We start from the raw sequence: 14,789 nt of genomic DNA on the forward strand, positions 1-14,789 counted from the left end.
CCACTGAGGCGAAGCCAAGCTCAAAGAGCCCAGCAGCAGTGAGTGATCTCTCATCATGGTGACTCGCAGGCGGAGCTCAGAAGAGTCCCACCCCTTTCCCCCATCTCCACTATCCAGTTTGCCCTCCATGCTTCAGCACAAATTTAAATCCCACAGACTTCAATGGGATGTACCTCAGTGGTTTGCTGAATCAGGATCCTAATCTGCTTCAGCTGAGGACTGCTCATTAACACCCACACCCACAGCCACCCTGCTCCGACTAGCCACAGCTGCTTTAGGTAACTTGGGTGAGGCCCAGCTGCTCCCCAGGGATGCTCTCTGGAGCACACCTCCCCCCTTAAAGAGAGAGGCTGTCGAGTTGAAATCCAGGGTGTTTAAAAAAACCACCCCTAAGGAGTTAAGATCTCTTTCATTGTTGTGTGCAGTGTTGTAGCCGTATTGGGTCCCAGGAGATTAGTGAGACAGGATGGGGGAGGTCAGATCTTTTACTGGCTCAACTTCTGTTGAGGAAAGAGACAAACTTACAAGCTTGAGTCCTTTGAACGTTTGTCTCTTTCCCCAGCAGAAGTTGGTCCAATAAAAGATGTGACCTCTCCCATCTCGTCTCTCTAACCTGGCCTGGCTTCTCCTGTCAGCGCCAGAACTTATACAATCCCATTTTCTTGTTAAAAGAGTTCCACCCTCTTCCTGTGTGGCTGCATGGAAGACCCTTCCCCAAACAAGAAGGGGCCCCGATAATACAGAGGCCAAGGCGAGTCGCACCCTAAGCACAGCCTGATGATAGGAACAGCTCTGCCAACTGCACAAAGGAAGAGCCGGGAAAAAGGGGGAGAATTTACCTTCCCTGCAGCTCAGAAGCTCTGGGGGACTTAGCAGTTACTTGTAACAGGAGATGTCTTCCTTTAACAAGATATTTAAATCTAGCTGTCCTTCCTCTGAGATCTACCCCCCAGGGCAGCTCCTAGCTCCTTTCGAGCCCTCACTTACCGGCCCAGGCCAGCCACACAATGAACAGCCACGCAGCAGCCAGGGTCTTCGCAGAACTTTGTTTTCAGCAAGTTGAGCCAGTCTTCCACTATTTTGCTGGGAGGAGGAGCGCCGTCATCAAAGGGCCAGTCCTAATGGAAAGGCGGGGGGGAGCAGTTAGCGAAAGGTACATAAAGTCAGAATCTTACAAACCAACACTGGGAGAGGAAGGCACTTGAAGCTTCCCCCAATCTCCAATTTCCCCAGGGCTGTATTTCTAAAGCACAGCATCCTCCGAACAACAGAAGGAGCCCCATGATCTGGAGACCTGGGCTGTTCCCATCTGAGATGCTTTACCTCTCTCTGTGACTCGCTTTGCTCAGCTGTATGACAGACACATTGCTATGGATGATAGTATGACCTAGTGGACAGAGCACTGAACTGGGACTCAGATGAATTGGGTTCTATTCCTAGCTCTGCTCCTGACCTGCTGGGTGACCTTGGGAGAAATACTTCCGTGACTCAGTTTCCCCACCTGTAAAACAAGGATAATGATACTGAGCTCCTTTGTAAAGCGCATGGAGATCTACTCCAGAGAAGGGCTGGGTCAGAGCTAGCTAAGATTATTTCTACCCTCGCAGGGGTGGGGCTGTGCAGCTCATATTCACATGCTCTGAGATAATTGGGTGAGCTGTTGTAAATATTTAGCAGTAAAAGCCACATGCAGCCAACAAGGGGGATCCTGAATTTCTTAGCAAGTTAAGCCGTAAGGAAGCCTTCCCCGCCAGGGTAACTTTACAGCACTGACCATAGAAGGTAACAGACGTCGCTTTCAAAGGTTCATTTCTAGGGTACGGCTCCATCTCCAAGTCTTATTGCTTCAGCTAGAGAGAGCGGCCAAGCTCCTGCCTCCATAAACTCGAAACACATGTGGGGTTTGGCAGATGTTGCAGTTCACATGTTTGAGTTAAGTGTGGGTGGGAACAGTAACTGCTAGCTCAGATGCTGCCAGCTACAGCCACAGGGAGTGGGAACTCGGAGGAAAACAGACTTCCTTCCCGAGCCAACTTCCGAAAGGCCCCCTCAGCCCGACCACCGAAAGAGAGCCTACGAGCTTGGCCTGTGTCCCAGAGACTGACACCCATCAAAGTGCAATTAAGCCACCAATGAAAGGCCAGCCCTGCCCTCTTTGAGAAAAGGGCGTGTAAGGTAAAAAGGACATTAAAGCTAAGAAGCTTCTCACCTCAAGGGAGATGGATACAGATAGTGAAACCACAATATTGCCTTGAAACAAGCACTCCCTGTCCCTACCCCCCACTGCCTGTTCCTGGCTAAACAAAGGAGTTGGCAGATTCAATCTGCTTTGCAGAACTCTGTGGTGCAGATGCGACGGGTTCTAGAATTACCGTGGGCTTAAACATCCGGCTCCGATGCTGAAATAAAGAAGCCCAGCAGACAACACACAGGCCGCGACGCAGAGGAGCAACGAAGCCACGGCCTCCCCATTCCACCATGCCCGAAGCAGCCACTGAGTGCAGCTGACAAGTAATTGATCGACATGTCAATAGTCTGTGGACTTTGAGAGATCAGGTTAAGCCAGGGGCCAAACGGCTACTGATTTCAGATACCGAGCTTGACGCACCTGAAAGAGGCTTGATTTTTGAGGGCTGAGAACTCAACCTTCCCCAGAAGACACGCCCCTCTAAGATGCCTAAAGTTTGGCACCAAACATTGAGGCCAGCCAAAATCATGACTCCCTTTTGGAAATCTCTTTCACGGGAGATGGAATGGGCAGTCTATGTTGCCCCATAAGGCATCAGACTAGACATAAGGTGTACACTGCTAACGGTGACACCTTCGACCACAGGAACAGCTTACCTAGGACGTGATCTCAGCCTCTTGAAGTCTTTCTAAGGCCATGCAATGTCAGTTGTGGTAGGGGAGCCTGCAACATAACAGCGGCTGAGGGCGAGGACGAGTGAGGCAGGATGGATGTTGTAGCACAGACTGCTTGCAGCCAACTCATTTCTCTGTAAGTGACGCAGCACACCTACCTTCCTGACACACCATGGTCCCCCTCACATGGGTCTGGGTCATCCCTGGCATGTGTCTGCCCTGTCCCCATCACCAACTCTTCACCTGACTCAGTCACCCTGAACTGAGCCGAGTGAAAAGCCTCATATCCTGCCTGTTGCAGGCACATGCCCAGGGCTAGAGTCTGTTTAGAGATTCCTAGAGGATAAAGCCGGAAAGCGAGCATTCTGATGATCGAGTCTGACCCAAGTGTAACTGAATTAAAGCTTTAGGCGAGTCTAAACCTCACCATCGGCAGGAAGGTTTAGAAGCACGCTTCCCAAGAGATTTACAGTGCAGTCCCACTCTCCAAAGAGATGGGGTGGCTGAGAACTGCAGAAATGATTAGTTATTTTGGGGTGCCCAACTTCAAGCAACTTAAAAGGTTCATAAAGTGCCAACCCTCTGGCCATCAGGCCTTGATGAAGCATCTCAAGTCACACACTCAAAACAAGCAGCCACTTTTGAAAAGCAGGATGCACAGGTTTCAACAAAGGCGAAAGAGAAGGACAGAGGGGGTGCAGAGATGTGACTGAGGCCCCGAGTTGGCCTGTAGAACTTTGACTCCTTGATATGCAAGGAGAAGAGAATCCAATTTGATTCAGCAGTTGTCTAAATACAAGTTTGCATTGGTTTAAGTTGTACGAGTGCGAACCTACGTGGATGCTTCTTTTTGGTTCAGAGTAGCTTATTTTGGTCTAGCTGAAATCTTTTTCTAACTGACAAGCTAAACTGAAATAAACGTAGCTTATCTCAGAGTGTCCACACAATCTTTTGCACTGATTTAAGTTAAATAGGTTTAAAAGGGATCATACCTTTAGGTGAACTGGCTGGCTATAGACGAGCCCTCAGAGTCCTGAATATGTTTGCAAGGCTGCTGGGTGTTTTGCTTGTAAATTATTCCTACACAATACATGGGGAAACTCCAGAATTCTATTTCGCCAAGCCGTATTTCAAAACGGAGTGACATTGAATCCATCAGGCCAAAAGCACAACAGTCTGGGGAATTTTATGAACACAGCACTGCGTGTTCAAATAAAGCAACGTGTGGCAGATTTTCTTAAAACATTTTGACTCTCAAATAGGAGCCTCTAGTAGTTAAAAACCCAGGTGGTGCTTCCAAGCAAAAACTTGCCCACAAATGTTCAGACAGACTTCGTAACAGATTTTACTGCAGACCAAACATTGGCGGAAGTCCGTTCTGCAGCGAACTTGACTCACAAAAGCCCTGACCCTGAAAAGACTTACAGCCATGCATATAACTTTGAACTCAATGCAGCTGCTCACATGTTGAACTTAAAAGCACGTGCACTGATGGAGTTTAGCCCAGCTTTGTTCACTCTGCTATTTGCCACATCCCCTTCATCATTTTCTCCCCCCTCTCTGAAGAATTTATTTCCTTTGCACTTTCACCAACTCTGGTTTCACTTGTACTAAACTATTTTATACATTATCCACAGCTTGACATTTCTCTTTTCATTTGTTCATTCTATTTTGCTTTCATACCACTGCTTATTTTTTCCTTTAGCCTTTTTCTTCAATCTGATGGAGTTTTTTCCCCTTCACTAAAAGTTTCTAAATAAACTTTTCTTAAATTGTTGTTTTGTTTTTTTCCCTCGAGGCTGGGGGAACCCACACACACCAACAATTTTTCATGATAAGTTCTGTTTTCAACAACAGGCCAAGTTTCTTCAACATGTTCTAATCAGATCTTTCACTAGAGAGCTCCAGTATAAAGTCAAAGCCTATGGGAAGACGATGTGTTGACCTACATGAAATATACATGCCTCAAAGGATCTATGTATAGTGTAATAACTTTATCCTGGTGAACTGGTCTATACGGAAGGGGATGGGTGACCAGTTTAGAGAGGCAACGTGCTCCAGTGGTCAGTAAAATGAGTTGGAGTCAGGAGATTTGGAGTCTATTCCCAGCTCTGCCAGTGACCTGCTGCATGATCCCAGGCAAGTCACTTCGCCTCTTTCCCCTCCAGACCTTGTCTACCGAGCCTGAAATCTCTTTGGGGAAGGGTCTGTATCTTGCACAATGGGGCCCTGATGTCGAGTGGGCCCTCTAGGCACTAGTGTCATACAAATAGAATGTAATATAGCTACTTCTGCGGTAGTGGGACACTAAGGGCTGTAATGTACGAAGAGCAGAGTACAGAAACATCACACCGTGCCGACGCAACGCTGCAAATGCAAACGACACGGTGCAGCGCAGAAAGAATATACGTGGGCATTAACGCCTTGTGCTGAAGGCATCGCTGGTATAAGATGATAAAAAACCCTTTTTGTTTGTTTAAATCAACGATGCAATTTCAATTACTCACTAGGTATTGCTGGAGAATCAGTGCTGTGTGCATTAGGAGATCCTGCTGCCTGAGTCATCCCATCTTTTATGGAGAGTTGCTGTGCACCTTGAAAGCACTTTGCCTCCTCATCGTGCCGAGGAAGCTGAAGTTCAGGGATGGACAGTGACTACGGTGCATAACTTATTAGGCTGTTAAGTGCTTTGGGGTTAGAACTAATAAGTGTCAATCATACTCATTAGGCTTTAGAATATTGGGAATATTGGACTGAAAAGCACGTAGCCTCTTGCAGGAATTCTGTACATGTCCTCAATCTGTACAGCACATGGGAGCATCCCATACCCCCTGGGAATCACAGAATATCAGGGTTGGAAGGGACCTCAGGAGGTCATCTAGTCCAACCCCTTGCTCAAAGCAGGACCAATCCCCAACTATGATTTTGTGATTATTATTAACCCCGTGATGTGATTAGAACGTTGTGTGCGGAGCTCACAGGGGGCCCAAAAAGGCCTGAGATGTACTGGCACCTTCTAGCTTGCTGGGGAAAGGTTCCCAACATTCCCTGCCACATCTCTCCTCCAAAAGAGAATCAAAAGCTGTTTAAACTCCTCCTGTATGCCTGACATCCAGAGCGTCACAGTGGGCAAGCTAGCAGAACAAAGATTTCTGCTCTTTCAGAGAGAAACCCTGTGATCTTAAACCACGAACAGGTTTGCATTGTGCAGCACAGGGACTGGGTCTGACCAACGCATTACCCTCATTGCACGGCCTAGTAATCACTGCACCCGAATCCGACCCAGAACCAAAGTACACAGCAATTAAGCAGTGTGCCTAACCCAGGCCAGCTGGGAACAGCAGAGTAGTAGAAGGGAGATATACTGGCCACTGGATAAGCAGTTTTCTGTTCCCTGAGTGACTAGAGCAGGGGCTGCTCCAGGCTAATGAGAACACCCTGACTAAAGTCAGGGTGAGCGTTAGCACCTGATTCTAACTAAGGCCCTCTGATACTAAAAAGGCTCACTCCGGTCAGGCCAGGGAGGCCAGTGAGAGGAATCAGAAGGTAGCCGTTTAGTCTGGATCTGTAAAGCAGCAAGAACCGTGGACTCTTATAGACTAACAGATGTTTTGGAGCATGAGCTTCGTGGTGATACCCACTTCGTCCAGCAGGTATGGAATTTCCCAGGGGCAGGTTATAAATGCTACCAAGCAAGCTAGAGATAATGAGGTTAGTTCAATCAGGGAGGATGAGGCCCTGTCTAGCGTAGAGGTGTGAAAACCAAGGAGGAGAACTGGTCTTAATTGAAGCCCATTCGCAGTCTTGTTTAGTCCAGAGCTGATGCTGTCAATTGCAGATATTGAAGCTCACAGTTCTCTTGAAGTCTGTCCTGAAGTTTTTTGCTGCAGGATGGCACCTTAAGGTCTGCTATAGTGTGGCCAGGGAGTTGAAGTGCTCTCCTACAGGTTTTGTATTTGCCATTCCTGATATCTGATTTGTGTCCATTTAACTTTCCGTAGAGACTGTCCAGTTGGTGATGTACATAGCAGAGGGGCATTGCTGGCATTGATGCGTATATTACATTGGTGGACGTGCAAGGTGAATGAACCCAGTGATGTGTAGGCTGATCTGGTTAGGTCCTGTGAGGTGTCGCTGGTGTAGATATGTGCAGAGTTGGCATCGTGGTTTGTTGCATGGATGGTTCCTGACTGGAGTTACTATGGTGCGGTGTGCAGTTGCTGGTTGAGGGGGTGAATAGACGTTTCAGGTTGCAGGTTGTCTGTGGGAAGGAATTGGCCTGCACCACAAGGCCTGTGAACGGTGGGATCATTGCCCGGATGGTGCAGATTAGACTGCATGATGCGTTTGGAGGGTTTAGCTGGGGCATGGTATGTGAGCTGGCCATGGGAGTGCTGTATGGTCGATGTTCTCTCTCTATGAGGTCGTCTGGCATGGTAAGGCTGTATAAGGAGTCTAGGCTCTCGTGTTGATCGCGGGTTTCTATTATGTGGCCTGCGGCGGGATTGTATTTTGGATGCTTGATGCTGTGCTTGCTTACCGTACGCTCCATGATGACTCGTTTCAACATCTGGACCATGAGAGAGACTCATGACAAATTCCATTGATTCAACATCACGCCCACATCAACCTCGTCTGGACCATTCACGGGAAAGTCACTTCGACACCATGGTGCAAATAAGTGATGCGCACTTACAACCCCTATATCGCAACACCTCTAGACCGCTATTGCTACTTCATGCCTCCAGCTTCCTCCCGGGCACTCACATACCATTGCTCAGCAGACTGAGGTCACATGCACTGCTCTACCTCAGAGACTAACACTACAAAATCCCACCAAGCTCAATCTGCAATTTGACACATCAGTCTGGACTAAACAAGACTGCGGAGGCTTTGCCAATTACAGAACAGTTTCCTCCCTATGTTTTCACACCTCTACTGATGCAAACAGGCCATCTCCTCTGATTGACTAACTCGTTATCTAGCTCTGCTGGTGACATATACTATACATGACCCTGGAAAACTTTCACTACTGCGTCTGGACAAGAGGTTTTCCCCACGAGCTCACGCTCAAACTCTGTTCTATAAGGTGTTGCTACAGATTCTCTGCTGCTTTTACAGTGGAGAGGAAGTGTGTGCAAGGAACAAGAGGTGTGCAAGAAACTGAGAGTGAGTAGGCATACGGTTGACAGCTGAGAAGTACAAGCGTTATCAGACGCCAGGAGGAAGATCCGATGGAGAGAATTAAAAAAGGTGTTTGGAGGAGGCCATGGGGAAGTAGCCCAGGGAGTTGTAGCTGTCACACAGCTGTTCCAGGAGGCACTCTAGATATCTGCAGTCCACAGAGCCCTGGGCTGGAACCCAGAGTAGAGGGCGGGCCCGGGTCCCCCGCAAACCTCCCAACTCCTGATCAAACACAGGAGGAATTGACATGGACTGTGGGTTCTGCCAGAGGGGAAGGTCTCTGGGTTGTTCCCTGACCTACGTGGTGAATCTCTGAGGTGAACAAATCTGCCAATAAGCGCAGGACCCACCAAGATAGAGGAGGAACTTTGTTACAATATATATGAGGCAAGTTACATTCAACACTGTCGTCCACCTTCCACACCAGGGATGGTGGAATCTCTCTGTGGTGCAGACCAGTAACAGACACATACAGGCTATAGTGGAGCAGAAATGGACTGAATTAGAGCGTATACGGTGGGGAACAGGGACCGAACGCTGTACAACATCCTCACTTAACACAGTTTGGATGGGGAAAAAGATCACTGCCAGTCCCAGTGAAAGTGGGCAGCTGCCTCCTTCTCTAAGCCAGGCAGGTTGGGAAAACTGTCTGTGACAGCTGCTCAAGTGTTTAAAAGGGAAAGCTGCTGGGGGCTTTAAGCATGATGGGCTACTGAAACCAAGAGGCTTTCGTTGCCATTTAAAAGGATCCACTGCCCTTCCACTCCCATCTCTTCGCTATTTATGCTGCCTTTTTATGGGCCGCTGATGGTGGCGTCAGCTTCCCATCCTAACCAGCTGGTTCTGCTCTCAGCTCCGTTGTAGAAATGCTCCCCGGGCAGCGTGGGGGAGCACTGCTGTGTCCAGTCAGCCTATCATAGACAGGTTAATGTGTAAAACACACAATTAAAAAAGTTACTGCTGTTGTGAACTTTGTCTGCTATACCGGTAGGACCCAACGAAGCCTAGGGTATGGATCTGCCTTTTCTAATTCAAGATTTATGATTTGGGGAAACTATTTTATAATTAAAAAGTGATAAATGACACCCAAAGATACACCTTTCTCAGTCTCCCCAGCTTCTCCTGGTTTTACTTCTAAATCCCTCTTTTGCCGTCAATTCTGGTTTAGAAGCTAACTGAGTGGCTGCTTCCAAGCTCCGAGTCATACAGCTCACTGCTTATCGCCTCTCTTGAGACACACGCTACCCCTGTCCTGGTTTCCACAGGCCAGCCAACGGATCACCCACGGAGTTCTCATGCAGCTGTGACTCCCTCAGATGCGCAAGTGCGACCTGTGAGGATCAGGAGTCCTGGCATGAGATGCTCCAGTCACTTAGATGAAGATGGAGTAGGACATGCCAAGACCTGTCATCTTGCCAGTCAAATCTGTGTGCTCCTTGCCATCTGCTTTGTTTTAAGTAAGCCAGGCGTGCAGCCTTCACGCTAGCCACTAATATGGCTCTTGGCTGTCAGTGTCACAGGTGGGGAACAACGTTCCCTCTAATTTTTTCCATCCACGTGCGGAATGACTTTTGTTATGTGCACCATATCGAGGTAATGTGCGGAATGTACACCACCAGTAGAAACAAAAAACCTACATATCATGTATATTTTTAAAGAGTTTCCATAGAGATGATTACTTCAGCCAGCGCAGGTTAGGCATTTTAGAACTCTCTACTCCGAGTATTAAATTTAAGCGTAAGAGAACATTAAAATTATGAAAGAATAACATTACAGAGAACATATGTGCATTGTAAAAAGTACAAAGACGTAACAACAATAATACAAGCATGTGTTGGGAGGTGAGTGTGAAAGACAAAGACAATGAGAGAGAGAGAGGCAGAAAGACACACACATGGATGGACAGACGTGCTGCCACTTTTGGCAGACCGGCCCTCACCAGTCTGAAGCCTGCTTGTTCAGACACAGCAGCAGATGCCAACAAACGCCCTCTGTCTTGAGCCCTATTATGTCCCTGGCACCCTGCTCTGTGGAGATGGAGTATAGGGCGGAGGGGGGACCCCCTGACATCAGCGCCACCCCTCCCCGATCTGCACAGCAAGCAGGAGGTTCCTGGGAGCAGCATGGCAGTGGGGGGAGGGGGATCTGAAGCATGCAGCACTTGATAAGCTACATGGCCGCCAAGCAGTCTAAGGGGAACTTAGGTGAGGAACAGAACCCTTTGCATGTGCTCACTCTCTTTTACACACACACACACACACACACACACACACACACACACACACACACACACACNAGAGAGGCAGCAGTTTCATCCTGAGTTACCTCTATTTCTTCATCCTCATGTGCCTCCTCTTCTTCCTCACTCTCTGCATCTGACTTGAGAGGCATTTCCTTTAGCTTGGAAGTCCCTAAAATGAGGAGGAAACCAACAATGGTGAAGAACAACAACAAAAATCTTTCCTGTTACCCATCACCCCTTTGTTTATGCCCACACTCTTTGTTGCCGGAAGTCCAAGAACCCTCTCTAACAGCCAAGTCTTCACCACTGTATTTCATTCTTCGCTAAAGCTTTCCACCTAGGATCTCAAAGCAGCTTATAAATCCCTCTTCCCAACACCAGGAGATAACTGAAGGCTACTACCCTTCATTTCCTCCTCTGTAAAGTAAGAACAGATAAAATGACTTGTCCAGAATCATATCCTGACTCCATGGCAAAGTCAAGGTTAATACATTACCCGATCTCTGGTTCTTATATTAGTCTAGATTTCCTTGGCTTTGTTTACTCTCATGTACACCAATATATTGTTGATAAGAGTGTCTCCCACTGACACAGAGGTGTGCGCAAGCGCTTATGTCAGAAAAACTTATGTCACTTGGGAGGGAGGGGTTCACACCCCTAAGTGACAAAAGTTTTGCCAACGTAAGTGCTAGTGTAGAAATGCTCTCAGTCTTTCCAATGAGCAAGTATGCCCCCCCGCCCCCCCGGCACCAATCTGCAGTCTGAATTGCGTTTATTTCAGTAGGACATTGGGTGTTACCAATGGTGAGCCACAGGAGGATCAGATCTGCCAGGAATATCATCAATTCACAGGACAGAGGTGAATGTCCGCATTTGAAGAAGTGGCCTGTACAACTGGGTACTCAGTGCCTGAGTGCTCAATGTGAGACACCTGTGGCTTGGATTCTCAGAGTAGCTGTTGATTGCTAAGGCCAAATAAAACCAACTGAAGTAGTGGGCATTCAGTACCTTTAACCAAACCTACTTGCCAGTGTTTCCAGTTGGATTCCAAAACTTCCAGGATCGAGTATGGCCAACTCTCAATATCTTTGGGAATCCTCGCACAGTGTCTGTGAGCATTGGGCCTGCTGCGAAGGCCCCTGGATCTAAGCAGGTACCAAACTGAATAGCTTCAACCATAATGACCTCAACTAGAAAAACAGGCTTGTAATAAGAACCACAGATGGGGTTGATCCAAGCTCCCACCACCCTGCATAACAAGGCCGTTTCCCAAAATCCCAGATCTGAACACCCACAACGTTTGGGAACTAAAAAGGCCATGCAAACTTTGCATCTCAAATCCATATCTGGAGGGAAAAATAAAGAAATAAGCCACTATTTCATATGGCAGCGCTCGAATGCTGCATCCGAGACAAAACTCAAAGTCAATAGGTCCCGCAGCCTCCCCTTTTACAGGGTTTTTCTTTTCCCTGTAATTAAGAGCAGTTAGATTTGCTTCCAAGAAAAATTCAAGGCTTTGCTTTTTCTGGAATTGCCCTCGTGTTAAAAACACCCCTTCTTCTCAGGCTGGTTTGGAAGCTTTAGTTACAATGCTCTGACAAAGAAGATGGAATTTTAGCTTTATTGGGTGAGAAAGGTTCAGCTGCCATTCCCACAGCTCAGACAGCTGCCAAAGCCACACAACCCGGACACGACAGCTAAATTTAAAAGTCGGGCCGACTTTAAATGGCTCCATGATGTCCTAAAAAAAGAGCTAAATACACAAGCCTAAATAAATTGTCCTCACTGTTACCTTGCTCACTTTGCCCATACAGAATGTACATATCCTCCAGGATGTCTTTTAAAGGGGGAGCTTGCTGATCCTTCAAGCTGTCTATGATCAGTGCCTGGTGAGGTCTGGATACAAAGCAGCAGTGCTCAGCTGTTCAAGAATCGCACCTCGCTTCCGTGCAGCTGGAGACAGGGACATTAAAAGTCTCTCTCCACATTCTAGCACATTCCCATTCACTCCTTCTAGCAGGTTCCAGGAAGAGAGGGAGCGAAGTGCCAGGCTTGAGAGAGACGCAACAGGCGTCAGGATCTCAAGGTGGTTCTTCGACACTGAAAGAGAGGACCTGAGGTTGATGTGAAGCAAGTTAGAGCTCACAGGGAAATCCAGGCTGCCTGACACTAGCATGCGCCATCTGTGCAGCCTGTCTGCACAAGTCCCCCACTCAGCGGGTTAAAGCTAGGGACTTTACAAATGAATAAGTGAACAAACAGCCCCTGAAGGCTTCCAGAGCTTCAGTTTCCTTCTCTTTGCACCTAGCATTAGACAGCCGAGAGAAAAGGCCTGCACTAGCGTCTCCCCCGTTACACAGATTTCAAAATGGGAAAAAGAGGAAGCTACCAAGAGTTCTAGCTCCGATAGCTCCTGCTTTGGTTACTTCAATTAAATCTTTAGGGCTTGAAATCTCTCTAGAAATTGTACATTTCGTGGTGACAAGGAAAGTGGACTCTGGACGTTCATAGCAGCATCTATACAGGGATTCAACTATTACAAAGGAATGTACATTTACTGGCATGCCAAGTGTACAAAACCCTAGAACCTAGCGCTGGTAGAGACTTGGGCAGTCTCCCTGTTGGGGCAGGATTGGTCCCTACTGCAACTCACATACATTTGGGCCAGTCTAGTTTTCAATGTGCATTCCAAAGACGACATGAGGTTAGAAACCTAACCGGAGCACTGCACTCACGCATGTAAAGAGTTAAGCCTTCAAGTAAGCTGGGGTCGGGCAATCTGAGCTCTCTTCCCCGCTCCAAGTACTGGCAGGGAGCTTTATTCCTCATTTCCCCCTGATGCATTGCGAGAGGATCACAGAGCCAGGTTCAACTGCATCACTTTTATGCAACTGATGAGGAGGAGCCTCCGGCAGAGGTGAACTTTGGTCCCTCCTGTCTTCTGTGTTGCTATGACTAAGGGCTGGTCGACACACACAACTTGCACTGCTAAACAGGCACATCTTTGTGTTTAGACAAACACTAAGCACCAAAAGGGGATTGTCTGAGTGGAGCCTGGCATAATTAGCACCGATGTAGCACTTTTCAACTTCAAAAAGCTTTACAACCGCTTAACTAATTAATCCTCAGAACACCCATCCCTGGAAAGTAGATAAGTATCCGTGTTACAAATGGGAACACACATACAGAGGCAAAGTGTCTTGCCTGAAGCCACAGAAAGAGTCTAGGTTAGAACTCAGAGGACCAATTCTGCACAAACAACTTGTGTGAATGTGGACTAACACCATCAGAGTCTAGAAGGTTACTCCATAAGAATGGCTATACTGGGTCAGACCAGTGGTCCAACTAGCCCAGTATCCTGTCTTCTGACAGTCGCCAGTGCCAGATGCTTCAGAAGAAATGAAGAGAACAGGGCAATTTAACAAGTGATACATCCCCTGTCGTCCAGTCCCAGCTTCTGACACCCAGAGCATAGGGTTGCGTCCCTGACCATCTTGAGTAATAGTAATTGATCGATCTATCCTCCATGAATTTAACTAATTCTCTTTTGAACCTAGTTATACTTTTGGCCTGCACAACATCCCCTGGCAATGAGTTCCACAGGTCAACTGTGCTTTGTGTGAAGAAGTACTTCCTTACGCTTGTTTTAAACCTCCTTCCTATTCATTTCATTAGTCTATCCCTGGTTCTTGTGTTATGTGAAAGGATAAACAACACTTCTTTACCATTCATGATTTTATAGACTTCTATGACATGCACCCCTGATTAGCAGTCTCTTTTTTAAGTTGAGCAGTGCCAGTCTTTTTTAATCTCTCATATGGAAGCTGTTCCGTACTCCTAATAATTTTTGTTTCCCTTCTCTGTAATTAGAACAAGAGTACTTGCGGCACCTTAGAGACTAACAAATCTATTTCAGCATGAGCTTTCGTGAGTTACAGCTCACTTCTTCAGATGCACAGAATGGAACACACACAGGAGATACTTATACATACAGAGAACATGAGAAGATGGAAGTATGCATACCAACAGGAAGAGTCTAATCGATTGAGATGAGCTATTGTCAGCAGGGGGAAAAAACTTTTGAAGTGACAATTAAGATGACCCATAGAAGGTGTGAGGAGAACTTAACAGGGAAATAGATTCAATTAATGTAATGACCCAGCCATTCCCGGTCTCTGTTAAGGCCTGAGTTAATTGTGTCTAATTTGCATATTAATTCGAGTTCAGCAGTCTCTCTTTGGAGTCTGTTTTTGAAGTTTTTTTGTTGCAAAACTGCCACCTTCAAGTCTGTCACTGAGTGGTTAGAGAGGTTGCCGTGTGCATATATGTCTACCATGTACATTGGCCAAACCGGACAGAGAGGCATTGCTGGCACATGATAGCATATATCACGTTGGTAAATGTGCAGGTGAACGAACCCCTGATGGCGTGGCTGATGTGATTAGGTCCTATGACGGTGTCACTTGAATCGATATGTGGACAGAGCTGTCATCGGGCTTTG

At 47.2% G+C, this 14,789-nt stretch overlaps 1 protein-coding gene across 6 annotated transcripts in view; it reads right to left on the reverse strand.

Moving 5' to 3' along the window:
* The window catches only part of PTP4A3 (protein tyrosine phosphatase 4A3), a 329,530-nt gene that overhangs the window by 176,289 nt on the left and 138,452 nt on the right, over positions 1–14,789 (reverse strand). For all 6 annotated transcript variants that reach the window (XR_012655400.1, XM_032771982.2, XM_032771983.2 and 3 more), the window contains one exon: positions 988–1,118. Coding sequence is in view for 5 of the 6 variants with exons in the window: in XM_032771982.2 (XP_032627873.1) it covers positions 988–1,118 (131 nt within the window). In the remaining variant the exon portion in view is untranslated. The remainder of the gene's footprint in view (positions 1–987; positions 1,119–14,789) is intronic.

This window comes from Chelonoidis abingdonii, chromosome 2, assembly GCF_003597395.2.
Source record: "Chelonoidis abingdonii isolate Lonesome George chromosome 2, CheloAbing_2.0, whole genome shotgun sequence".
Taxonomy (NCBI): domain Eukaryota; kingdom Metazoa; phylum Chordata; order Testudines; family Testudinidae; genus Chelonoidis; species Chelonoidis abingdonii.